The following is a 25344-nucleotide window of genomic DNA, read 5'->3' on the forward strand; positions in this document are numbered from 1 at the left end:
CTAGGGGGGTGGCTTCATGCTTCAGACTCTGTTTCTCCTTAAAAGGCTGCGGGATTCATTTTATTTCAGTCCCCCTGTCTGAACAGAGAGCGTGTGACAGGTTAAAAGAGGACCACTGCATGGGTGCGGGGGGGTGGGGGGTCAGATCAGTTCTATTCATCCCCCAGACCTGGAGCTAGGATGTGCTGAGCTGTATGAGGTATCCAGAACCATCCCTGCCCTCTGGGAAGTGAGTAGTTTAAATAAGAGGATGCGTATGTCCCAGTGTAGGCTGGTGTCCGGCTGAGTGGTTCTGGGCCTCTCAAGACTGAGTTAAATCTTCGTAAAATGATGATAAAATGAAATGCCTGCTGACATGGGGCAGTTTTGAAGGTTAAATGGAATAATATGTCGACAGGGCAGACCCAGCCTAGGAGGGTGGCTAGGTTCTCCAGTTTGACTACACAAAGTAAACATGTAACTTAAAAAATATCTTTGGGGACACCTGGGTGGCTCAGTTGGTTAAGCAGCTGCCTTCGGCTCAGGTCATGATCCCAGCGTCCTGGGATCGAGTCCCACATCGGGCTCCTTGCTCTGCAGGGAGCCTGCTTCTCCCTCTGCCTCTGCCTGCCACTCTGTCTGCCTGTGCTTGCTCTCCCTCTCTCTCTCTCTCTCTGACAAATAAATAAATAAAATCTTAAAAAAAAATCTTAAAATCCCTTAAAATGCCTAAAGCCTAGTGAAGGATGGTTTATCCATAAGTACTTTTATGATCCTGTCCAGTCAAATGTGTGATGAACACTCTGGCCCCTGGCACACACAGCTGGGTATATGGGTTCCTAACTATGGCATTGGGTAGGGCTGTCCCCCAAACCCTCAAGCACCCACAGTCTACTTCCTCCAGAATTCTTTTTCCACCAGGAATCACATTTCCCTGGGAATCATATATTTTTTTAGGTAGGTCTCTACAGTGCAGCTGAATTTTCAACTCTTCAAATTTTCCCTCATCCTGCTGGACATTTATCACAAAGAAGTTGTTTTTGCCCCTTTATAAACCTAACAGTGTCCTCCACTCCATCCACCACCAGGGGAAGAAAAGCAAAACCTTGTCCCCACGGAGACAGAGCCATTTGCCTGAGCTCAGCCTCGGCTGTCCAGACCTGCCTCCCAGAAGTAGTAGTCAAAACCACAGTGGCCTCTTCCTAGGTCCCTCCCCATTGGTGAAGTGATAACTTTGCTTCTTTTGCAGGCGCAAAAGATGCATTTTTCAATGCCAACATGATGGATGAGGCCAAGGGTGATGTTGTGAGAGTAATAGCAGAGGAAAATTCATATATTCATATATTCCTACTGAATAGGATCCCTATTACACTGTGTACTGTTTTTCATGAACGATATGCCAAAGCCCCCAACCCAAATGCTTCAAAATCACATTCAATCCATGATGTAAAAAATTACTTAATATTTTCCTAAATAATGTCTTATCAAGTTGGGATACATCTTACACGCTTGCGTGTCTTAAATGCTATAGCAATGTCTCTGAATCTATTTTTTTATTATCATCGCCTGCCTTCCAAAGAGTCTTTTTAGACATTTCTTTCCTAAGCATCAGGCCCCCCTCCTCATGGAAGTAAATGCTGCAGTTGTCCTTTGTATCTGTTTATGTATCATAGCCCTTTGGAGAGCCACAAAACATTGCCCTTCCAGGAACCAACGCTCACGTAAGTGGGGCAAACTGAGGATGCACAGCCTCCCGCAGTGTGTATGTGGTACCCTCCCAACTGCCAGATGTCCGACTGCCAAATGAGTATTTACAGTGACAAACTGAATTCAGAGCAAGGATTTACCAGTTGAGGCAACTGGATTCTGGGAAGTCTTCTCTGAGCAGCTGGCAGGGAGGGATGGACAGGGTGTTGTTAATCTGCAGGCAGTAGTATGCTGGCAAATGTTTATCAGCTCTGGGGGCCTGGATGGAGATGGGGTTCGACTTGTAGCCTTAGCTAATTTCAGCTGAGTTCAACCTACCAACACAACATCACTGAATGCATATTGGGAGGAGATGTGGACAACGGACTCTCCTGTACTCTTGAGAACCAGCTCCAGCACACGGGGGTGGGGGTGGGAGTGGTGGGGGTGTGTGGATGATGGGGGCTGGTAGAGGATGTACACCAGGCCCACACAGGAAGGGAGGAGCTGGGGTGGGACGGGGGGAGGCAGATACAGTGGAGATGAGGGTGTTACTAGGGAGTCCTGAATGTCCTGCTAAGATATTGGAACATTATCCTATCAGGCATCGAGTTACCTAGTGGGGAGGTGAAAAAGGCTGTAGGACAGCCTACCAAACATGTCAGTCCAAATCTATCCCCAAACTCTCAGGCAGTCCATCTCAAACTGTCAGATAAATTCATTAACCTGGTCAAAGGCACTGATGACAATAATTTTGCTGATGGCCCAGAGGCGGAGGGCAAGGCAAGTTCAAGACAATAAACTCGGGGAACCACATTGAAGAGAAGGCCACCCACGTGAAACTGCTGGGCACGGGGGAAATGCAGGTGTCTAAAACACGTGGTGCTCAGGAAACCGCACTCAGCAGAGATGGGCTGACAGAGGCACTGGCTCCAGCTGGGAGGTAAAAGGAAAACATTGGAAACTTCCTCAGCAGTCTGGCAAGCTGGCCATTGGGCAAAAGGATTATTTGGCAAGTTGGATTTTGCCAGATTGGCCTGCATGTCCTTCTAAGAGGAGGAATCTGTGGGGGGAATGTGCAGGTTGAGAGAGCATATTTTATATGCCAGAAGAAGCAATGTTTGTAGAGAGGAAGGAAAAGCCAATTTCCCCCTAAAATACAAACTGTAGGAAGTAAAGTGGTATTTCTGGGTGGAGCTATTAAAGATGCTGAGGTGATGGTGGCCATCATGTAGGCAGGGGTAGGGGTCTGGGGGGTTGGCACACACAGATCTTCAGAGGCCAAAACATCCATCCAGAGGGACCAGTGTTATACCAGTGGGCAGTGAGACCCATCAGTGGGTCGAAGTAGGGGCCTACAGGTCAAGGATGGGGGCAGGATGGGAAGTATCTTGTTTAAGTTTGGTCTCCAGAATGTTGGGTGCAGGGTTAGGCTTCCTGACTACCAGTCCAGTGCTCAGATTGAAATACAAACCTATTTCATCAGATCCTTTGGCACGGCAAGGAAGTGCCCGCCCCAGCCTCCGTGAGGCTGCAACCTCTTATGTGACCTTATAGTCACAGAGTGCCTTAGGAATTTGGAGAGGAGGTCCTGGTGGATATATTGAAACAGCTTTGGTGTTAGTTAACTGCCACAGTACTGCTGTGTGACAAACCCCCCCAAACTGCAGAGACTTAAAGCTGTCATTTATTCTCATCCACTCATTTGCGAGTCATCTGGGGGTGTGGTATGCTGGACCCACTCATAGCCGCTCAAGATAAGGAACCTTGTAAACAGTTGTTAAGACGTACCATTAATTCATGATTAAATTGTATGAACTTACAATTAAAGAACTTATGTTTTCAAACGTTCTCACTTCCTAATTATTTTACTGCTCCTGCAATTATTGGTGCTTGTTGAAAGACCATGGGATGGCTCGCTACAGCACGTCGCTTCCCAACTCTGCATCCAGACATTCATCATGTTTGAAATCAACCATCATTAAATCAGTATTTATACCACTGCAAATGGCAAATGCTGCAAATCAGGACTTTTTTTTTTTTTTTTCTTAATCAGATAGCTGGTTGTTAAACATTTACCCATGGGCCAATGGTTGGGAATCACTGATTCCTGACCACCAAGCGGACTCGGGCTTGGATCTAAGACGCAGGTCAGTGAGGGCAGATCTGCTCTATGTGTCTCCCGTTCTCTCCTCATGGTGGTGGCGGAGGAACCAGGAGGCAAGCTATTACGGTCTAGCTTGGATGGGCCCCGCTATCATACCCCCTGCATCTCACGTGGCCGAGCCAGTGTCAGTGGGGTGGGGCGAGTGAGCGACAAAGTCACAGGACACAGGATGTGGCTCGGGGCGAGATGAAGCAGTGAGAACAAGGCAGCCTCTGGGAAAGTGGCTTCTAGGGGCTGAGAGCCTGGGTGTTCGTTCCTCTCTCTTTTCTTCTCTCCTTTTATGCGAGGGAGGGAGGGAGGTTTCAGATCTTTTATTGTGAAACACCAAACATGCATTTTAAAAGCGAAAGTACACTTAAAAACGTATATTTATATCACAAAACCCTGACCACATCATAGTTGCAAATACATTTGCTAGAATGTGTGTATCTACACTAGTATGCAAGACAAACCGATTTCTATACAAATATTAATAGACTATCAGTCTATTAATATGATAGATATTTTGTACATTTTCAAAAGAAAACAACACACTGTTTGACAACAAAACCACAATTAAGATCTTCATCAAGGCTTCTGGATCCATTTTCTTAACAAAAGATTTTTTCCCTACACAATGAATCAAATACTGTATTGTCCTCTTCTTCTTATCGGTCCTGAGATGCTGGACAACGCTGTGGCATTCCCTGGGGACTTGTCTGAGCAGAGTAGCTGCTTGTTGTCCAGAGGAAAGATGTCCCTTACAGCTCGGCTCCTTGGCCCTGACTCAGTTGCCAGGGTCTGCCAGAGGGGGGATCCTGCTCTCTCCTTGCTTCGCGCTCAATGAGGCTACCAAGATGATCCTTGTAGCTCCTTTACTGGATGAAGGTAGGCTGTGTTGGCACAAGTCTGCGTTTATCTGGCTCTCAGTAAATTTGGAAGAGAAAGCTCTTTGACAAGTCACCTCCCTGGTTTAAGGGAAGCAAGACACATTGGCAGGATTTTCATTTTATTCTCAATTGCCTTATCTGTAGGATGAGGAGGGTAATCTTAGAGACTTCATGGGGCTATTGTAAGAATGAGAAGAGATTATATATATGGAAAGCCTTTACCCTGGCAAATAGGATGTGCCCATTATATTTTATAAATTAATACTTTAGGGGCGTCTGTGTGGTTCAGTAGGTTAAAGCCTCTGCCTTCAGCTCAGGTCATGATCCCAGGGTCCTGGGATGGAGCCCTGCATCGGGCTCTCTGCTCAGCAGGGAGTCTGCTTCCTCCTCTCTCTGCCTGTCTCTCTGCCTACTTGTAATCTCTGTCTGTCAAATGAATGAATAAAATCATAAAAAATTAATACTTTATTTTCTTTTTTTTAGGAACAATCTTAGGTTCACAATAAAATTGAAGGGAAGGTGCAGAGATTTCCCATATACTCCTTACTCCCAGTCAAGCCCCCCCGACCCCGACCAGGGTAGTACAGGGCAGTACATTTGCTACCAATGATGAACCTACACTGACATATTATCACTCAAAGTCCATACTTTACATTACCATTCACTCTTGGGTTTGGAAAAATGTGAAATGACATGTATTCATCATTTTGGTATCATATGGAGTATTTCTAAGCCCTACAAATCCATTGTTCTCTCACCTCTTTATCCCTCCTTTCCTCTCCCCACCCCAACCCCTGGCCCCCACTGATCTTTTTAATATACTATCCATATTTCTCCATATATATACTATCCATAGGTCTCCATAGTTTTGCTTTTTTTGGAATGACATTAGACTCATACAGTATGTAGCCCATTCAGACTGGCTTCTTTCACTTAGTAGTGTGGGCTTGTTTCCTCTATATCTTTTCATGGCTTGATAATTCATTTTTTAGCTTTGAGTACTACTTCATTGTCTGGATGTACCACAGTTTATTTATCTACTCACCTACTAAAGGCCATCTTTGATGTTGCTCATTACATCTTAGCTAAAGACTTTCTCAAAGTTCACAAATTCTAAAAACCACCTTTGGCCACCCCCTTCCCCATTCATCCATCAACTCTCTTCCTAACCTTTATTAATCTTCCTATTCAGAACCATTTTTCTCTTTTCTGTTTTTAAAGATTTTATTTATTGGGGGTGCCTGGGTGTCTCAGTCGGGCATTTGCCTTCAGCCCAGGTCATGATCCCAATATCCTGGGATCAGGCCCCGAGTCAGCCTGCTTCTCCCTCTGCCCTTCCCCTCCCCCTGCTTGTGCGCTCTCTCTCATTCCGCAAGTGTTCTCTGTCTCTCTGTCTCTCTCTCAAATAAATCAATACGATCTTTAGGTTTTATGGATTTATTTGAGAGAGAGAGGGACAGCATGAGCAGGAGGTAGGGGCAGAGGGAGAGGGAGAAGCAGACTCCTCGCTGAGCTGGGAGCCCATCTGAGGCTCAGTCCTAGGCCCCTGGGATCATGACCTGAGCCAAAGGCATCTGCTTAACTGACTGAGCCACCCAGCCGCCCCAGAACCTTTTTTCTCATTCTTATTCTTTTTGTAATTATGTAAAACATACATGAAACTTATCATCTTAACTGTTTTTGAATTAATTCATTAGTGTTAAGTATTACTCATTGTTGTGCAACCGATCTCTAGAACCCTTTTCATCTTGCAAAACTTAAATTCTATACCTGTTAAACAGTAACAGGTCACTTTCCCCCTACCTCCAGCCCCTGGAAACCACCATTCTACCCACTGTCTCTGACTGTGGCTAGTCTAGGTGCCTTTTCTAGGTGGAACGATACCAAAAGACAAAAGCATTTGTCTTTTGTGACGACTTGTTTCACTTAGCAGAACGTCCTGGAGGTTCACCCATATAGTAGCACGAGTCAGAATTGCCTTATATCGTAAGGTCGAAGAATATTCCACTGTATGTGTCTACCGCATTTTACTTTTGCAGTCAGCCATCAGTAGACACTTACTTTATTTCCTCCATTTGGCTGTTATGAATAATGCTGCTATGAATATGGGTGTATGAATATCTCCTCAAGTTTCTGCTTTCAGTTCTTTTGGATATATATGTAGGAGTGGGATTGCTGGATCATATGGTAGTTCTATTTTTATTTTTTATTTTTTTAGGAGCTGCCATACTGTTTCCATAGCAACCGCACCATTTTACATTCCCACCAGCAAGGGTTCCAGTTTCTCTATATCCTAGCCAACTCTTGCTATTTTCTGGTCTTTCGTTTCTTTGCTTGTTTTATAGTAGTCATGATATGCAGTGTTATCTCCTTGTAGTCTTGAGTTGTAGTTTCCTGATGATTAGTGATATTGAGCACATTTGCTTTTTCTAATTCTTACCGTCATCTCACCAACCAAACGGCTCGCACCACAAGAGCAGGCCTCCCCAGACAGCTGCTCTCCAATTTGTGCTTCTTCGTGTGGCTGCATGACGAATAAGATATATTGATCTTCTCTCCTTTTCACGTTGCAGTTGCCTGGAGGAAGAGTGCTGTGGTTTTCTGATTCTCCCTAGTGACTTAGGAAAGTCTGAAGTTGGGGCAGAGTTATGATGATTACGTGGTGATATGTGAGGTCTAGACAACATGGCAGACAGGAAGGGCTGGGAATGTCTGGCTCCCACCTGGAATTAGTCCCAGCCTCCACATCTTCTCTCCGGGCTCACTCCCATGGTCCTTTGCACCTTCTCTTCGCCAGGTACAAGCCTCGGGAGAAGCTGAAGGTGAACTTCGGCACTCCAGAGTTCCTGGCCCCGGAAGTGGTCAACTATGAATTTGTGTCCTTCCCTACGGACATGTGGAGTGTGGGAGTCATTACCTACATGTTGTGAGTGCCCAGGAGCCTGGCTCCCATCGTGGAACAGCCCTTCACAATTACTCTGTCTGAGGGGGGAGGGACTTAGGGTATTTATACACCAACTCTTACCAGTCGTTGCTTGTGTGCTGATGCCGAGGACCTTGGTTCCCTGAAACTTCTGGGCGGATAAAGCAGCTTCCACTGGAGAGAAAGCTCTCTGGCAAGGAAATGCAGGTGCTGCAGTACAACAGAGTCCTAAGGAGAGGAGATGCACATGGCAGGACATGGGCTCCTGCATCATCTAACCTTGTCCTTCCTGCCCTGCACTGTTTTCTCTGGACTGAGGAAAGCAGAGTTAGGAGGGACTGAGATGAGATTATGTGTACTAAGCATTCTCATCTCTGTGACCTTCCTTGGCTTTTCCTCCAAGGCCCAATCAAGTCATGCTTTGCTCCCAGACTTATCATTACAGTGCAGTTGCTACTGTGCATCCCCACACTTTGTTTGGGTGTACTGCATCAGATGGGGGGAATTTGAGGCCCAAGGCCAGCAAGTTAGAGTGTCCTGTCCCTCTGCCCTCACTCTAGAGGGGCATAATGAGCCAGTTTTCCTTTGGGCCCCAAGGCCTGGGGTAGTCTCTAAGCTCACCAGGCTGTCTCGGAGACATGCTAAGGTATTTTAAAATTAAGTCAATATGTACCTGATAAATGGACATACTGGACTGGGTCTCAGTTTATTCTTCACTTCAGGCTTAAAGGAAAATAGGTGAGCATGACTGGGGATTTATTCAAACCCTCTTCATGCCTCTAAATTTTCAGTCCTGCCGCTTGTTCCCCTAACAGAACACACTGGACTATCTCCTGTAGAGAAGAAATGGGGGAGCCTCTTGGTTCTGGCTAATGGTCTTGAACCTTGTAAGACCTCTACACTCTTGTTGAGTGTTGGCATATATGGCTTCTACACACTGATGGTTCTTTCTCTCCTCTGTAGACTCAGTGGTTTGTCCCCATTTCTAGGGGAAACAGATGCAGAGACCATGAATTTCATTGTGAACTGTAGCTGGGACTTTGACGCTGATACCTTTGAAGGGCTGTCGGAGGAGGCCAAAGACTTTGTTTCCCGTCTGCTCGTCAAAGAGAAGAGGTACCCTTCATTGCTTATCATTCTGAAGCCATTCTGACCATGACCACCCGTCTGGGTGCTGTGAAGGTCAGGCTGATGCTGGGGTTTCCTCTGGACCAATTCTGTCCAAGATTTCTTAGTTTGCCACTCCATTGGAGCTAAACAAGTAGCAGGGGAAGAGATGAAGGAAATCATTAAAAAAATAAGCAACTAGGAGCATAAAATCTAGACGGAGTTTTAGAAAGGACCACACATATAAATTAGTCCTACTACTAAGTTAGCACTTCTAATGGGTTAATGTTGAAAGAAAGTTGAGACATGCAGATGTTATTCCCCAGAATAAAGGCCAGAAAACCTTTTGTTGATAATGAAGGCCGACTTCGTTTTCAGCAGCCCTATCCAATTCATGGGTGGAACCATGGAGTTTTCTGATAATCAGACACTAAGAAATAATTGCAAACAACCCAGGGCGAGGTCCAAGAATCTGAGCTCTGAGACAGCCCATAGTTCCTTGGCCTTTCCTATTTGATTCTTTCCGATTGTGAAAAGTTATGAGAGAAAAAATATTTTTAGTTCAGATGAACAAAACTGACATTTTTCTCTGGAAGGAGAGACAAGCTTCTTTCAAGGCTCATGTTCTTAAGAGCAACTTCTTAAGAGCAATTCCAGGCCCAGCTGGCCTTTCTACTCCCTGCCTTGATTCCCCAACTCCCTCTGAAAGAGGTGATTAATCACTGGGCTACTTTCCCTCTGTAGAGGGCAGGGGCATTTTTTTTCCAATTTATTTATTTTCAGAAAAACAGTATTCATTATTTTTTCACCACACCCAGTGCTCCATGCAAGCTGTGCCCTCTATAATACCCACCACCTGGTACCCCAACCTCCCACCCCCCCCACCACTTCAAACCCCTCAGATTGTTTTTCAGAGTCCATAGTCTCTCATGGTTCACCTCCCCTTCCAATTTACCCAAAAGCACATACCCTCCCCAATGTCCATAACCCTACCCCCCTTCTCCCAACCCCCCTCCCCCCAGCAACCCACAGTTTGTTTCGTGAGATTAAGAGTCACTTATGGTTTGTCTCCCTCCCTATCCCATCTTGTTTCATGGATTCTTCTCCTACCCACTTAAGGAGGGCAGGGGCATTTTGCCGAAGACTTTCTCATACTTCTAAGGAGGGGAATTTTAGGCATGAGGAGTTCCTTTTTAGTACGTGGCACAAATCTGCCCGAATGACTAATCTGTCCCATTGACTCAGACTTCTTAGCCAGCTGAACTATCTTCTGGACAACCAGAAAAGGCAACCCTAACTAAAAGTTTCAACTTCTCTTTGATTTCACAGCTGCAGAATGAGTGCCACACAGTGCCTGAAACATGAGTGGTTGAATAATTTGCCTGCCAAAGCTTCAAAATCCAAAGTTCGTCTCAAATCCCAGTTATTACTGCAGAAATACATGGCTCAGAGAAAATGGAAGGTATCTGTTTTTTCTTAGGAAGGCAGAATGTGTCTTTAATGTGTCCTTTGAGAGAAATGTAGCTGTTTTTACTTACATTTTTTTAAAGATTTTATTTATTTATTTGAGAGAGAGAGTGTGAGAGAGAGAATGAGCGAGGAGAAGGTCAGAGAGCGAAGCAGACTCCCCATGGAGCTGGGAGCCTGATGTGGGACTCGATCCCGGGACTCCAGGATCACGCCCTGAGCCGAAGGCAGTCGTCCAACCAACTGCGCCACCCAGGCGTCCCTTTACTTACATTTTTATTCTAAATAGATTTAGGAGAAAAAAAGTGTCTTATGTCAAAACCTGTTATCTTGATTAAAAATGCCACCTACCAAAACCATCTGGCATAAAAGTGGCATTAAGTTCATACTTAGGTGGACACTTGTAATGACAGAATGAAGTTTGAGCATATGTTCCCAACGACAATAGTAGTGAAGTGCCTGGAACTTACTGCCTGCAGCTTGAGATCTGATTCCTGCATGTTTCAGGAAGAAGGGCTGAGAAACCCTATTAGGTTTTAAAAGCTTCATAATTTTGTTTACAAACAGAACTCTTTGGTTCTATGGACTTAAAATCTGTCTCAAAAACATTTGTCCTCCAGGAAAGTGGCTTTCCTGCATCTTGATATCAACTCAGATCCTCACTAAAGAACAAAAAACAAAAGCCTTTACCTAGAAAGCCAGCCAGTATACAAATACACATACACATACATACGCTATGAAATAAAAGTACCCCAACATTGGCTAAACAGAGTGTGATGCACTCAGATATTTTCTATTCTGTGGTATTTGTTTTCATTCAAAAAAGTGCGGGTCATAACCCACCAATTTGACTTCATGCCCCAGTGGTGGACTGTGAATTACAACTTGAAAACCAGTATTCCAATGGACTCCATTTTTCATGTGAAAAGGGCAGGATAACCTATTTTTTCACTTCATACTTGCTCCAGAATGCCCCAAAATCATGCTTCTGCTAGAAGTTTGCCACAAATTTGTTTTCTCCATTAAGTTCTCAGTTTTGAACAAGCCCAAGTAGCTAAACTTTAAGTCCTTTTATTGTTCTTAAAGCAATTGGTCTAAAAATATATTTTTTTCTTCTTTTCTCTCCTTAACGTCAAGAAACATTTCTACGTGGTGACAGCTGCCAACAGGCTAAGGAAATTTCCAACTAGTCCCTAATTCTCAACACTGCTGCTCCCATGGGCCCAGAAATTATTGAGACTGGTGATGAAGTGATGACTCAAGATTTGTAATAATTCAGTCTTGTACTAATATTGATTCCTCTTATTTTGTAAAGAAAGGTTATGGCTGTTGCCTTCCTTCTGGATGAAAAGTGGCTGTAAGGAAAGTGACCTAAAAACTTTTTTTCTGCCTTATAAGATCATACTATGTTGATATGCTGTGTTTACTTTTCAAGTATAACTACTTTGGGTGATAAGCGTAGGCAATGCTTTAGGTACGTAGGAAAGCTTCTACTTTGTATATGTTAAATCTGAAGTCTAAACTTACTCTGATTAAAGAACTAAATAGACTATTACACGGGGCATGTTATTCAGTGTTATTCCCTCCAGTACAAAGAATTCTTAGAATTTTGATTTGCTCGAGAGTGAGCTGACATGTTACTATACTACCCTGCTCTTGTGGAAAGCAATGTGGATTTAGGGCAATGATCCTCACACTTGTTTTAACTTGTTTTCTCTTTTGAGAATCAAACCATGCATCCTTTAATATTCTTTGAAACTTCAAAATATACCACCTATCCTGGCTAAATCAGAACTATGATTATTTTGAATGTGCTTTTTAAATCTATACATACCTCCACCCTCTCCTAATTGGTAGTCTCACTCCTGAACTCCCTTCTTCAGTTATGAGCTTAGGGTCTAGTAAATCTGGAATTGACAGGCAATATGTAAAAGAGGGATAAGAGTGTAATGGTGTTCAGCTTTCTGAGAGAAACACAAATGGTATATCATGGGACAATAAACTGCTCTTCTACAGCTTTATTAAGGATATACCACTTTCAGGGGTGCCTGGGAGGCTCAGTGGGTTAAGCCTCTGCCTTCAGCCTCTGCCTTCAGCTCAGGTCATGATCTCAGGGTCCTGGGATCAAGTCCCCCCATTGCGTGGGGCTCTCTGCTCAGCAGGAGCCTGCTCTACCCCACCCCCCAGCCTACTTGTGAACTCTGTCAAATAAATAAATAAAATCCTTAAAAAAAAAAGGATATGCCACTTTCAGTGTTGTCATTTAACCTATAAAATTAGTAACAAGAAGTACTTTATTATTTGAAAGTAACAAATGCTTTTAATTTCCTTGCTTCTAACCTGATTTTTGTGCTATCCTCATGAACTTCTCAGGTCAGCAGTTTTAATTACCTTTAGCTTAGTTTTTTTCTTTGTGTTTTTTTTTATTTTAAGTTTTTAATTAGCCATGCAACAGTTTCACAGCCTTTCAGGATTTTTGTTCAAATAAAGACCCTGCTTTTTTTGGCAGAGGGCGTGGGTGTCGGGAGGGAGGCAGAAGGAGGCGAGGGGACTCCTACTGCTGCAGTTCTCAAGTTGTAACTTTTCTCCAGAAGGCTAACTCTTGTTGAGAACTAAGATTTTTCAGTACCAGCGTATCCAGGCCTGCTCCAAGCTGCCCAGCTAGTGGATGAACATCAGAACAGAGAGCTGCTGAAAATCTCTCTTTCATGGGAGAGTAATCTGATTTAAGATAATGCCTTATTTTAAAACAAGCTACTTCTCTGAAAAGGTTTTAGGAAGGCAACCTCCAGAAGGAGCCAGAGTTACCTTATAATTCTGTCAGGTACTGTGATTCTTACATCCCTTGGGATTTCTGACTCTTGGGAATGCTATGAATCTTCTCCCCAGAAAAATGAAGTTAGCTACCTTGCTTGATCTAGAGCACCACTGACAGAAATATTATACAAACCATATACATCACTTAAAAAATTTCTAATAGCTCCCCTAAAGAAACAGGTAAAATTAATAATTTAACACAGTAAGATCAAAAACACTTCAATTTATAATCAACATAGAAACTATTAATGAGATATTTTATATTTTTTCTTCACACAAATCTCCAAAATCTGGTATGTATTTTACACTTAAAATATATTTCAATTCAGACAAGAGGTTTTCATCAGACATGCTTAGTTTGTATTTAGATTTCATGAAATTTACTGTGGAAACATATACTCACATACTCAAGTTGTTTGAAACACCTCAAAGGTTTTCTAATAATGAGGTTATCCATTTTCACATTTAACTTAAATAAAAACAGGAATTCGGTCCTAGAGTTGCATTAGCCATAAATTAGCCACATGTGGTTAGTTGCTTCTACATTGGACAGGGCAGAGAGAGAGAGAATCCTTTACTTATCAGATTTTATTTTTCCCCCCCCTGTATGCTGTTATTCTTTACCTAGAATCCCCTCAGGAGGGCTTTGTTTAGGTCAATCCCACACAAGTGAGAAGTAATGTGATTTTAGCCTCTCTTATCTGAAATTCAAGGGAACTTTCAAAGCTCTAAATTTTTCAGATATTTTTAGTTCTCTACTTTGCTGGTATTTTTAGATTGCAACTGTGCTCGTATCAACTATTTCTAATGGATTTTCCATTTGAATAGTCATTGGAAACTGCTTGGCAGAGAAACTCTAAAAGATAGGACCCACTTTTTTCACCTGTTAGATTGGTGTGCTTGTGGGGGTGAAATGGGGAAATGGAATTCTTCCACTTTCGTTGGGTATGTGTCCAAATAAAAGTCATATCCACACTTTCACCCAGCAATTTTATTTCTAGAAATTTATCCCTCAGCAATACTTGAACAAGTGGACTGAGATTTATGCAAAATGTTTACTGTAGCACTGCTGCTAATGGCTGAATGAAAACAACCTCATATGCTTATCAGTATGAATTTAGTTAAATAAATTTTGCCACATTCATATAGGGAAATACTTTGTAGCTGTTAAACATAGATTGAGATGTACTGACCACCACCTTTTATTATAGGAAAATTATAGAATATATATATGTGTGTATATATATATATATATAGAGAGAGAGAGAGAGAGAGAGTATCATCTCATTTGTGGAGAGACATATGCTTATACCTGCATTAAAAATTTCCAGGATATGCAAGAAACTTAGCAGTGGGGTGTGGAGTATGGGTGATGGGGAGAAGGGGCAGTTCCACTTTTCACTTTATAACTTTCTGAATAATTTGAAATTTTGTTTTTACAATGAGCATGTATTGCTTTTATAATAAAAAATGAGCAATGCAATGTCAATTGTGGACCTTGCTCTGACCTTGATTTGAACAAACAATAAAAGGATATTTTAGAGGCATCCAGGAAAATAAAATGCTAAATTGCATATTCAATAATACATAGAATTTCAGGGGCGCCTGCTTGAGATTTTCTTTGCCTCTCCCTCTCCTGTTAATGCTACTTCTCTCTCCCTAAAAGAAATAAACCTTGAAAAAATAATACATAGAATTTCTATTAATTTTGAGAGTTATGATAATGGCAATGCAGTAATAATGTAGGTTAAATGACTAGGAAAAATGGATACAGTTACGCAAATGTGGCAAAATCTTTGTTAACTATTGGGTCTGAATGATCAATACAGGGTTTCATTATATTTTCACTTGAGAATTTTCATGATAAAGAGTTTTTTAAATCACTTAAATGAATACAATGAGACAGTGTTAAAGAAGTGAGCTTCCACAAAGTCTTCACAAAGTAGCACTGAAATGTACTCACTAGGTAGTAAGCATCCACCACTGGAAATATAAGTGTGCTGGAAAATTGTTGTTTTGAAAGAATTGCTTTAAGGCAATGCCTACTCCCCGACTCCAGTTAACTTAAGAAATAACCATATAAGAGGGCGCCTGGGTGGCTCAGTGCGTTAAGCTGCTGCCTTCGGCTCAGGTCATGATCTCAGGGTCCTGGGATGGAGGCCGGATAGGGCTCTCTGCTCAGCAGGGAGCCTGCTTCCTCCTCTCTCTCTCTGCCTGCCTCTCTGCCTACTTGTAATCTCTGTCAAATAAATAAATAAAATCTTTAAAAAAAATAGCCATATAAGAAATAACTATGTTCCAGATAATCAAAATAATAACCATTACCTGCTTTTAAGGATAAAGGAGGAAAAAGTCACAAACATAATTTACATTTACTCTTACGGAATCAACAGTGAAAAGGCAATCTAAGAAGTGGAGGAAAATATTTGCTAGCATGTATCTGCTAAAAGGTTATTATCTAGACTATATAAAGAATTCCTGGGGCACCTGGGTGGCTCAGTGGGTTAAAGCCTCTGCCTTCAGCTCAGGTCATGATCCCAGGGTCCTGGGATTGAGCCCTGCGTTGGACTCTGCTCGGCAGGGAGCCTGCTTCCCTTCCTCTCTCTCTGTCTCTCTGCCTACTTGTGATCTCTGTCAAATAAATAAATAAAATCTAAAAAAAAAATTTAAAAATAGCATTAGCACATGTTCCAGCAATCCCACTTCTGAGTATACATCCATCCAAAAGAATTGAAAGCAGGGTCTCAAAGAGATGTTGTACATCCATGTTCATAGCAGCATTATTCAGAATAGCCAAAAAGTGGAAGCAAATCAAGTATCCATTTACAGATGTATGAATAAAATGTGGTCTATCTTTACAATGGACTACTATTCAGCCTTAAAAAGGAAGGAAATTCTGACACATGCTATAAGAATGAACCTCAAGGAATAATGCTAAGTGAAATAAGCATAAGGGACATGATTCCATTCATATGAGGAACCAATCTAGAATAGACAAATTCAGACATAAACAGTATGGTGATTGCCAAGGGTTAGGGGAGGGAGGTAGAGTTGTTTAATGGCTGCAGTCAGCTATGCAAGATGAAAGAGCTCCAGAGATTGGTTGTGTAAGAATATGAATGTACTTCACACTCCTGAACTATACACACTTAAAAATGGTAAAATAGTAGGGACACCTGGGTGGTTCAGTCATTAAGCGGATGCCTTCAGCTCAGGTCATGATCCCGGGGTCCTGGGATCGAGTCCTACATCAGGCTCCTTGCTTGGTGGGAAGTGTGCTTCTCTCTCTTCCTCTGCCTGCCACTCTGCCTGCTTGTGTCCCCTCTCTGTGTCAAATAAATAAAATCTTTAAAAAAAATGATAAGATGATAAATTTTGTTAGGTGCATTTTACAGTAATAAAAGAAAAAGTGAATGTGCCTAATTTTACTTGGTAATGAATAGACTGCTTTGACCCAAAGCCAGAAATCGAAATACTGGCACCAAATAAAAAAAATTATACACTTTCTTAAAATAAAATGAGGAAAGGGGCTCCTGTGTGGCTCAGTTGGTTAAGTGTCTGACTCTTGATTTGGGATCAGGTCATGATCTCTGAGTTGTGGGATTGAACCCTGTGCCATGAAGGGCTCCACAGAGTCTGCTTCCCCTCTCCTTCAGCTCTTCCCCCTGCGTCCCCTAAACCCCCAACCCTTGCACTCTTTCTCAAATAAATAAAATCTTAATAAATAAATGAAGAAAAACCTCACTTACCCATTTCAGATCAAAGTAGTAACAAGACCTACTGTTTAGTGAACACCTTCTAAGTGCCACTTACTTGAGAAATATTACCTTTAATCCTCACAAGGTAGAAAGCGTCTCTACTTTATAAATTAGGAAACCGAGACTCTTTAAGGTTTTGAAATTTCCCTAGGGTGGAAGTGGCAGAGTCAGAATTTAAATGCACTGTAATTGCTTTCAGGTTTATTCCCCTCTACCATAGGGCTTGCTGGACATTAAGCCTGTGTTGGGATCATTTGACTGTGGCATTTCTTTGACCTTAGCTGCTAAATATCTAGAATTTACAAAGGCAGGGGAGAAGAGAAATTACTTGTTTAGCACTCCAGGTCTATGCAGCAGGTATTATGCCTTACTTTGAGCAGATAAAATGCAACCACTAGTACTACTGATACCATTCTAAATAGGTTTTTAAAATTTGGATGTAGTCTCTATTACATTCTTTACGGAAGTTTTGGTTTTTTTTACAGATTTTATTTATTTGACAGAAAGAGAGAGATCACAAGTAGGCAGAGAGGCAGGCAGAGAGAGAGAGGGGAAAGCAGGCTCCGTGCTGAGCAGAGAGCCCGATGTAGGGCTTGATCCTAGGACCCTGGGATCATGACCCGAGCTGAAGGCAGAGGCTTAACCCATTGAGCCACCCAGGCGCCCCTCTTTACAGTACGGAAATATTTAATTAGACCACGTATTCTTAATCTTAGTTAAAATCATGCCTGGCATGCCTCAGATCCCCTAGCAACATATCTTCTATAAAGGCCCTTTCCTCTAGTTTTAAAATAAGGAGTATTTAATAAGGTTACATTCTTTAGGATGTGGACATCAAAGAAAATAACCCTCAGTCCATCCAACTTTTTAATATGCTGCTAATGTGTAATTCATTACATGAGGCATTTATATGTGAATTTTTCTCTCTCTAGTCTAACATTTGCTAAATATTTATTCCAGGTACTGTGCTAAATGTCTTACGTGTATCAGCTCCGATGCACCTTCAAATGATTCTATGAAGTAGATACCATTTTTAGTCCTACTTATAGAAGAGGCATAAAGAAGCTAATTAATTTGCTCAAGGTTTGACAGGTAGTAAGTCACTGAGTGGGGTTTTAAACCCAGGAAGTCTGATTTCAGAGTTTGTGGTGTGGTGAGCAGCATGGTTCAGCATATGGCTTTTTTCTACTAGCTTTTGGCATAGCAATGACCCCACAAACTGATGACAAGAGCAACCTGAATGTATTTAAAAATAACATTTATTAACTTAGGTTGTACCACATACTGATTTAGTCAAACCAAGAAACTTACACAAAAATCCAAGTAAAATCCTTAAGACTCCATTCAGCCTGTATTTGATATTCTGGATAGGACAGGAAACGGTCTTTTGCTTAAAAACAAAAGAGCAAAATTGCTTCAATTCCATTTTGTAGGAATGCAGACCTGTGGGGAGCCAAGGCCGTGCCAACCAGGCACTGTGCCTGACCTAAAGAATTTGTTGCCCATGTCACCAGCCAGTCTGAGCTCAGCCCCAGTGCTGGCTTCTTCGTTATTAAGGCAACAGTCTTAGGATCCTCGTTATAAAAGTTAAACAAAATTCTAAAGCTCTCATATCTTCATTGAGGTGGCATGTGTACTGTTGGTTTACAATCCAAGGTAGTCCAGAAGCTGATATCATTCTGCTGTAGCCTTTTGTGCTTTGGCAGCATTTTCCAAAATTTTCCTTTTCCATTCTTCATAATCCTGTGTCAGATCTTCATCTTTTTGCAGTTTATGTGAGCTTTCTACTACATTCTCTGTTTCTGTGAGAGAAAATTTTCAAAGTGTTTCAAAATTCTTATACTGACAAGTAAACTTATTTGAAGTATCTAATTAATTAAAAATAGGTACTATCATGCTAAAATGAAAAGTGGAAACAGCAGCTAACACATCAGTTTTTTGCTTTTAAACTCCAAGCACTTCACAACATTCTGTAGTTAGCATTCATTAAACACTTACCTTGTGCTTCAAGATGCTGTACCAATCATTTCAATGGCATCATCTCACTCAGCTCTCACCACAATTCTATGAGTGGGTGCTAATATTAAGTACAACTTTATAGATTAGGAAATTGAGGCTTATAGAAATTAAGTGACTTTCCTAAAGTTATGGAGCCCGTGGGTGGTAAGGCAGGAGTTGAACCTAAGCAGTTTGGCTTTAGATGTTTTCTTACATAGTAGTTCTATTAACTTCTGTAATGACTGCTTGGAAAACTGATCTTATCAAATGATTTTCCAGATTTATTTAAAACCTAACTCTTGTCATACAAGTAGCACAGGACTAGTCACTGCATTAAACCCACTGTACACTAATCCCATTGCACTAATTTCAAACTTTGTCCAGTGTCAGTATGCCTTACCCTTTGCTAGAGGTTCAGCCATTGTTTTCTTTTTCTTCTGTGGTGGAGTAGCTGAATCTCCAGCCTCTCCTTTAAAAAAAAAAAAAAAAAAAAACAACAACACAAAAGTGTCATCAGGGCTAAATTTTTGCCTGTTCTCAATTTTAGTAGTTGAGCTTATTTTGGATTACACACACACAAAAATAAGACACCTTGACTGACCAAATATAAGGATAAGGAGAAGGCAAATGCCTTCCCTTCCTTGGTTTCTCTTGTCAGACTGAAGAATCTTTTCTATTCAAGTTTATGTATATGGAGACTGGCATTTAACACTGGAGCATGTTAACAGAGAAACTATTTTTCAGGCAAGGAGTCATATAGTCACAGCTGTTTTAAAGGTTATTAAGTTACTTTATTTGAAAAACAAAAAAATTTTCCACTAAAAACTTACCTAGTCCACATTAAATACAGAATTCAGAGAGCAGCCATTTTGCAAGTTTGAAAATATTAGACTTTTACCAGCTGGTTTACATTTTCAAATGACACACTCTTGAAATACAGTACGAATACTCACTATCAGCCTGCTGTCCAATCTTCTCTAATTGTTTACATAGTCGATCAAATATGGCTTTTTTTACACCAGATGTGGCTACCATTTTATTTTTATCCACCTTTAGCTTTAGAATCCTACAAAAGAATTTGAAAAATTACTGTTCTTAAGACCAATATAGTTGTCTTCTCTGGCCAACCAGATTATTAACTTATTTCCTTTCTGCCCATGTTTTATTAAGAATTCCCAACTGTTTAGTTTTCCCTTTATTCCACACATATATTATTAGCTATAACTATGTAAATCTGCCTTTTGAATTTATTTATTTAGCTGTTTATGGGACTGAGTCAAAAATATACATGAGATCTGTTATATAATAAAAGGAAATCATAGAAGACATTTGCTCTGGTGTTTCATGCCTCAAAGAATTCCTATTAAATCTCAGAGGTTACTGATTTGCTGAATGACAATCATAGCATTTTTAAATATTCAGCTCATTTTAATCCATGAAGCCTACATCTGTACTACAGGGATGTAAACTACTTTCCCCTCTCCAAAACCCCTAATTACCACTCCACAACAACTACTGATGAAATATACAAAACAGACTTCTTGTCTGTTATTTAGGATAATAGATCTAGTCAAACCTTTCTTTGTTCAGCATAATTCAAAGTGGAGTTGTCAATATTGTTTTTTCCAACAGCAGCCACACTCCTCTCTATATACATATCTTTGTTGAATCATGGGGACATTTTCTATGAATGTCAATTAATTGCTTCTAGGTATGTGGCTAAGAGAGCTAAAAAAACAAAATAGGCTGGGTAGTAAGAAACCCATTCTTTAAGGGCCAACTACATTTTATTTTATTTTTTTTAAAGGTTTTATTTATTTATTTGACAGAGAGCAAGCAGGGGAGTGGTAGGAAGAGGGAGAGGGAAAAGAAGGCTCCCTGTGGAGCAGGGAGCCAGATGTGGGGCTTCATCCCAGGACCCTGGAATTGTGACCTGAGCCGAAGGCAGATGTTGAACTATCCGAGCTGAGCCTCCCTGGCACCCCTACATTCTATAAGAAGTTTTTCAGCAAGATAAAACAAGACAACTTTAGAGAAAAATAACAATTATTAATATTTCCAAGGTAACATTTCAGTATGTAAAAAGATAACACCAAATTTTAGATCCAGATTTTAGAATTTATCATTGGTGTTTCGTAAGTTATTTGAAACATAGTTGCAATTAGTACTTAAGAAAATATATAACTGGAAAAATCACAAACTACAGTTTCAATGATAGATTTTATCATTTATAAAAGGTGGAGCCTAGGGGTGCCTGGCTGGCTCAGACTAAGAGCATGAGATTCTTCATCTCAGGGTTGTGAGTTTGAGCCTTACAAGCCTTACACTGGGTATACAAATTACTAATGAAAATAAAACATAAAAATAAAAAAAGGTGGACCCTGAAAACAGAATACCCCACTTATATATACAAATGCCATTTGGCAAGCAGACTTTGGCGATAGGGGTTCCAAATTATCAGCTATATTGTGGGATAAACAAAATCTGGTCATTGGCCACTGTTTCTAATATTTTTTTTTTAAAATATTTTATTTATTTATTTGAGAGAGAGAGAGATCATTAGTAGACAGAGAGGTAGGCAGAGAGAGAGGAGGAAGCAGGCTCCCTGCTGAGCAGAAAGCCCAATGCAGGGCTCAATCCCAGGACCCTGAAGATCACGACCTGAGGTGAAGGCAGAGGCTTAACCCACTGAGCCACCCAGGCGCCCCTCTAATATTATTTATATAGGAAAATACACTCTGAGTTGAAATAAACTAAGTAGAAGTCCTCTTTGGGAAAGAGAAATCTATTTTTAAATTGTGGACTTTTCTCAATGTTGAAAGGCATACTTACTTGCATGCTGAAAGTAATGCAGCAGTGGTGAAAAGTGGCCTGGATAAGTCGAGATCCAACTGCTGTGTTTGTGGAAGACTGGATTCATAGCTAAGGGAAAGCAGTGTTTGCAGAATTGTTAAAAATTATTTCAAAGAGACTGAAAATGTAAATCAGAATTTATAAGCTATTTAAATGTATGGAATAATGCATTATGTCACCTTACCATATTAGTTATTTTTTAAGACTGAAAATAAAACATCAGATAATTCTGCTTTATGTGTCAGTATAAATTTTCAATTAAGGTTCTTTATGCTTCATACCTTTGCAGTATCTTTGAAGCCATGTTCACTGCTTCTGTACAGCTAAACTGTACAGCTAGGTCTCTTATTCCAATATTTGATTTCAGGCCCAGTAAACACTCAAAAGATTTAAGACAGCTCTGATACATCTTCTTGTTCAAACCAGAAAGTTTAATTAAATAATCCTTTGAAAGAAAAAAATGCTCCAATCATAAAAATCATAATCACAATCATTCTATATATTGGTGCCCTTAAACACTTGTTTAGTAAGTCAACTTTTCCAAAATTAATTAATTCTGTGGCAAGTGGCTCTATCTAAACATTTAGCTTCATTTAGTCAAGTCAGTAATCCCACCAAGCAGAGCTGAGTACTGCTCTCAAGGGGCTCATACTAGACAGTCATGCATAAGCACAGATAATTTAAAAACAAGTGTTACTACAGCCAAGCTGTGAATAAAAACCCAGGAAACACATACATGGTCATCTGTTTTTCACTGAAAATGTCAATGTGCAATTCACTGGGAAAAGGAAGGAGGGAAGTAGGGAGTAGAGGTGGGAAGGATGAATGTGTACAGGAAAAGGGAGAGAGGGAAACTGGGAAACAGAAGGATCAACAACTGAGGGGAAGCAACACTGCCTGGGAGAGTCAAGGAAATCTTCATAAGGGATGTAACGGCAAGGCAGGATCATGTAAGACAAATAGGAGCTTATGGGAAAAGAAATGCAGGTAAAGAAAAATGTTGTTGCATTTACAAAGCTATAAGTCATTAAAGTTCATGGTCTGTTAAGTAAATAGTGTAGCTTGAGGTTAGTGTTCAAGAGAAGCTGGAGAAGCTGACAGTAATGGGGAGTCAACCCATTGGGAGCTAATGGTGTTTTTAATGCCATCATTTAATGGGATATGCACTGTTAAGTGTGTTACATACAGTATATGGTTTAATCCTCACAATCTAGTGAAATGGATATTCTTATCCCCACTTTATGAATGAGGAATCCAAGCTCACAGAGCTAGTAACTAGGGATATTAAAATCTGGTCTTAACATCTAACTGTTCTTGACTCCTAGCTTGTGCTCTCAACCACTCTGATACTAGAAGAAAAACACACATTAGTTTAAAAGCAGGCACTTTAGGAAGATGCTAGCAGCAGCATGAAAGATGGTCTTGAGTAAAGAAAGAGGTGGCCAAGGAAACGAGATAGTAAAGGTAATTTTCTGCAACTCGATAAAAATGATTTTAAAATTCATCTAGATTATATAGGACAATAGCCAGGAAAATTCTAAAACACAAGAGTTTTGAGTCTAGTCCAACCAGAAATTAAAAGGTATAATTAAGTTTCAAAGTTGCAGAATATTTAGACATTAAAGTTGTCTAATATTTAGACATTAATGGGACCTACTTACTCTGTCCAAGGGGCACTTCATACAGGAAGCTGCAAGGTCCAGACACATGACTGCATTGCTGGTTTCTGTGGTATGTGCAGACAGGCCATTACAGTTCACCTGGGACAGTCGCAAGTACTCCTCAGCTTTCCTGGTTATAAGGGCAACATGCTCACTCAAACTTTTCCAGACGTTTGCCTAACATTTGGTCAACAATGAATACAGCAGGGTCGATTTCATTCTGGGCCTAATTCCTAGGCAAGTTTATGTGGGGATCCCAACAAGAAGCACATCCTTTGGGGATGTGGAACAATGTTTTCTAACACAGAACCAGCCCTGACTTCAGATTCCACTGTGCCCAACTACATTTAAGAAAAGTAAGTCATTCAATTTCTTTCTTTCTTTTTTAAAAGATTTTATTTATTTGACACAGAGAGTGAGAGAGGGAACACAAGCAGGGGAATGGGAGAGGAAGAAGCAGGCTTCCCCCTGAGCAGGGAGCAGAATGCGGGACTCAATCCCAGAATCCTGGGATCATGACCTGAGCAGAAGGCAGATGCTTTAAGGACTGAGCCCAGGTGCCCCAGTTCTTCAATTTCTTAAAACAAAAAAACACCTGCTTTCATCCTTCCATCATTACTGGGACGAACATAAACTATCAGATGCTGGCAGTTATACCAGGGTTCCTTCTTCCTTTCTTTATCCTTTCCTCTAAATCAGTGGTACTCAAACTTTGAGGTACAAGATAATCACCTTGGGGTTTGTATAAAGAGATTGCTGAGTCCTATTCTCAGAGTTTCTGATCAGTAGGCGTGAAGTGGGACCCAAGAATTTGCATTTTTAACGAGTGATGTTGCTGGTCCAGGAACCAACCACACTTCGAGAACGGCTGTTCTATATGATTACGGCGTTCAGGAGCTCTTTACTTCAACTCTTTCAACAAGTCCTTTCCTTCCCTTCCGTCATTTAACTGAGCAGCAAGGCATGGGCCTAGTCTTGTCCACACTTCAGCCACAATAGCTTTATTTCTAACCCTGGATTATGCAAAGGGCTTATTATGCACAAGCTATCGCTCTTCCCACATCTTCCCATGGCTGGCACCTTCTATCAATCGGGTCTCAGCACAAGCGGCAGCCCCCTCCGAGGCCTTTCTAAGATTTTTTTTTCAAAAATTTACTTAAATTCTAATTAGTTAACATATATCTAGGAGGTGGTTGTTTTTAAGGAAAAGCAGACGCCAGAACTTGCCTCCCTCCCTCGACTCGGCACACCACCTAGTTTCGTTTCCCTCCTACTTCTTGGCGTGTGTTTACTGCATAGTGACCTCCAAGAAGGTCTGTATCCAGTCTGTGTGGTTCACCACTGTAAAGAGACCCTCAGGAAGTATCCGCGAAACGACCGGAATTTCGACTTTCCTCGTCCCACCACAGTGCATCCCACAGAGCCAGACGTCCCCAGGGACGTCTACAATCACCCCTTCTTGCCAGTTCAGATAAACCCACTGCCGGGACGTTCTTCCTGAAATAGGGCCTGATCCCACCGGGCTCCGGCGTCCCCCCTCACTCGGCGCCGCCGCACGTCACGCGGGCCTCGCCTGAGGAGTCCAAGGCCGATGAGGCCTGCGCCGCCAGACCCACCTCAACACATATGGCTCCGCGATACCCAAGCGTGCAGCTAGACGCCGGATCAGCCCCGACTCCATAGCACGGAGAAGTACCCGCGCGAACCGCTGCAGCGCGACGAAACCCGCGCGCAAATGCCGCGCCGGCCAGTGAGGGCCAGGCCCCACCCCTCTGCTGCATCTGGATTGGCTGGGACGAGAAGCCGCGACTGCTGCGCAAATCAAGCCTAGTCTTCTTTTTGCTCATGCGCACCACGACCGCACGCTCCTCGGCAGGTGAACTCGGACTAGCGGCTCCCCCTTCTTCCATTTCTCCCGTCTTGATAGAGTCCTCAAACGATGTCTTTACTTCCTGTTGGCTCTATCCTGTCGCCGAGAGATACCCCACTACTCTGCACCTTATCGTCCTCTCTCACACACTGGGGAGAGACTGAATGGCACCCAGGTCCGTCAGTCCAC

At 41.6% G+C, this 25344-nt stretch overlaps 2 protein-coding genes across 2 annotated transcripts in view; one reads left to right on the plus strand and one right to left on the minus strand.

The window, feature by feature from the left end:
• MYLK3 (myosin light chain kinase 3) overlaps window positions 1-12289 on the plus strand; it is a 35197-nt gene extending 22908 nt beyond the window's left edge. The window contains exons 10-13 of the mRNA XM_044256219.1: window positions 7499-7627; window positions 8588-8740; window positions 10061-10193; window positions 11336-12289. Of these exons, the coding sequence (XP_044112154.1) occupies window positions 7499-7627; window positions 8588-8740; window positions 10061-10193; window positions 11336-11395 (475 nt within the window). The 3' untranslated portion in view covers window positions 11396-12289. The remainder of the gene's footprint in view (window positions 1-7498; window positions 7628-8587; window positions 8741-10060; window positions 10194-11335) is intronic.
• Window positions 12290-18014: 5725 nt separating this feature from the next.
• Window positions 18015-25309, minus strand: ORC6 (origin recognition complex subunit 6). Its single transcript, XM_044256221.1, has 7 exons — window positions 24902-25309; window positions 23286-23415; window positions 21906-22069; window positions 21604-21693; window positions 19725-19837; window positions 19172-19240; window positions 18015-18575 (listed from the first exon to the last, which is right to left on the minus strand). Exons 1-7 carry the CDS (start codon window positions 24964-24966, stop codon window positions 18448-18450), a joined length of 759 nt encoding a protein of 252 aa, XP_044112156.1. The 5' UTR covers window positions 24967-25309; the 3' UTR covers window positions 18015-18447.
• Window positions 25310-25344: the final 35 nt, after the last annotated feature.

Source organism: Neovison vison, chromosome 7 (genome assembly GCF_020171115.1).
Source record: "Neovison vison isolate M4711 chromosome 7, ASM_NN_V1, whole genome shotgun sequence".
NCBI lineage: Eukaryota > Metazoa > Chordata > Mammalia > Carnivora > Mustelidae > Neogale > Neogale vison.

Bases quoted from the DNA above. Each gene is read 5' to 3' on its own strand.
- ORC6 (XM_044256221.1), bottom strand. From the start codon at position 24,966: ATGGAGTCGGGGCTGATCCGGCGTCTAGCTGCACGCTTGGGTATCGCG. The intron at 21,694-21,905 runs GTATGAAGCATA...GCTTTCCCTTAG, and splicing joins GCTTCAAAGATACTGCAAAG to CTATGAATCCAGTCTTCCAC. The intron at 19,838-21,603 runs GTAAGTATGCCT...ATTCTTTTGTAG, and splicing joins GCATTACTTTCAGCATGCAA to GATTCTAAAGCTAAAGGTGG.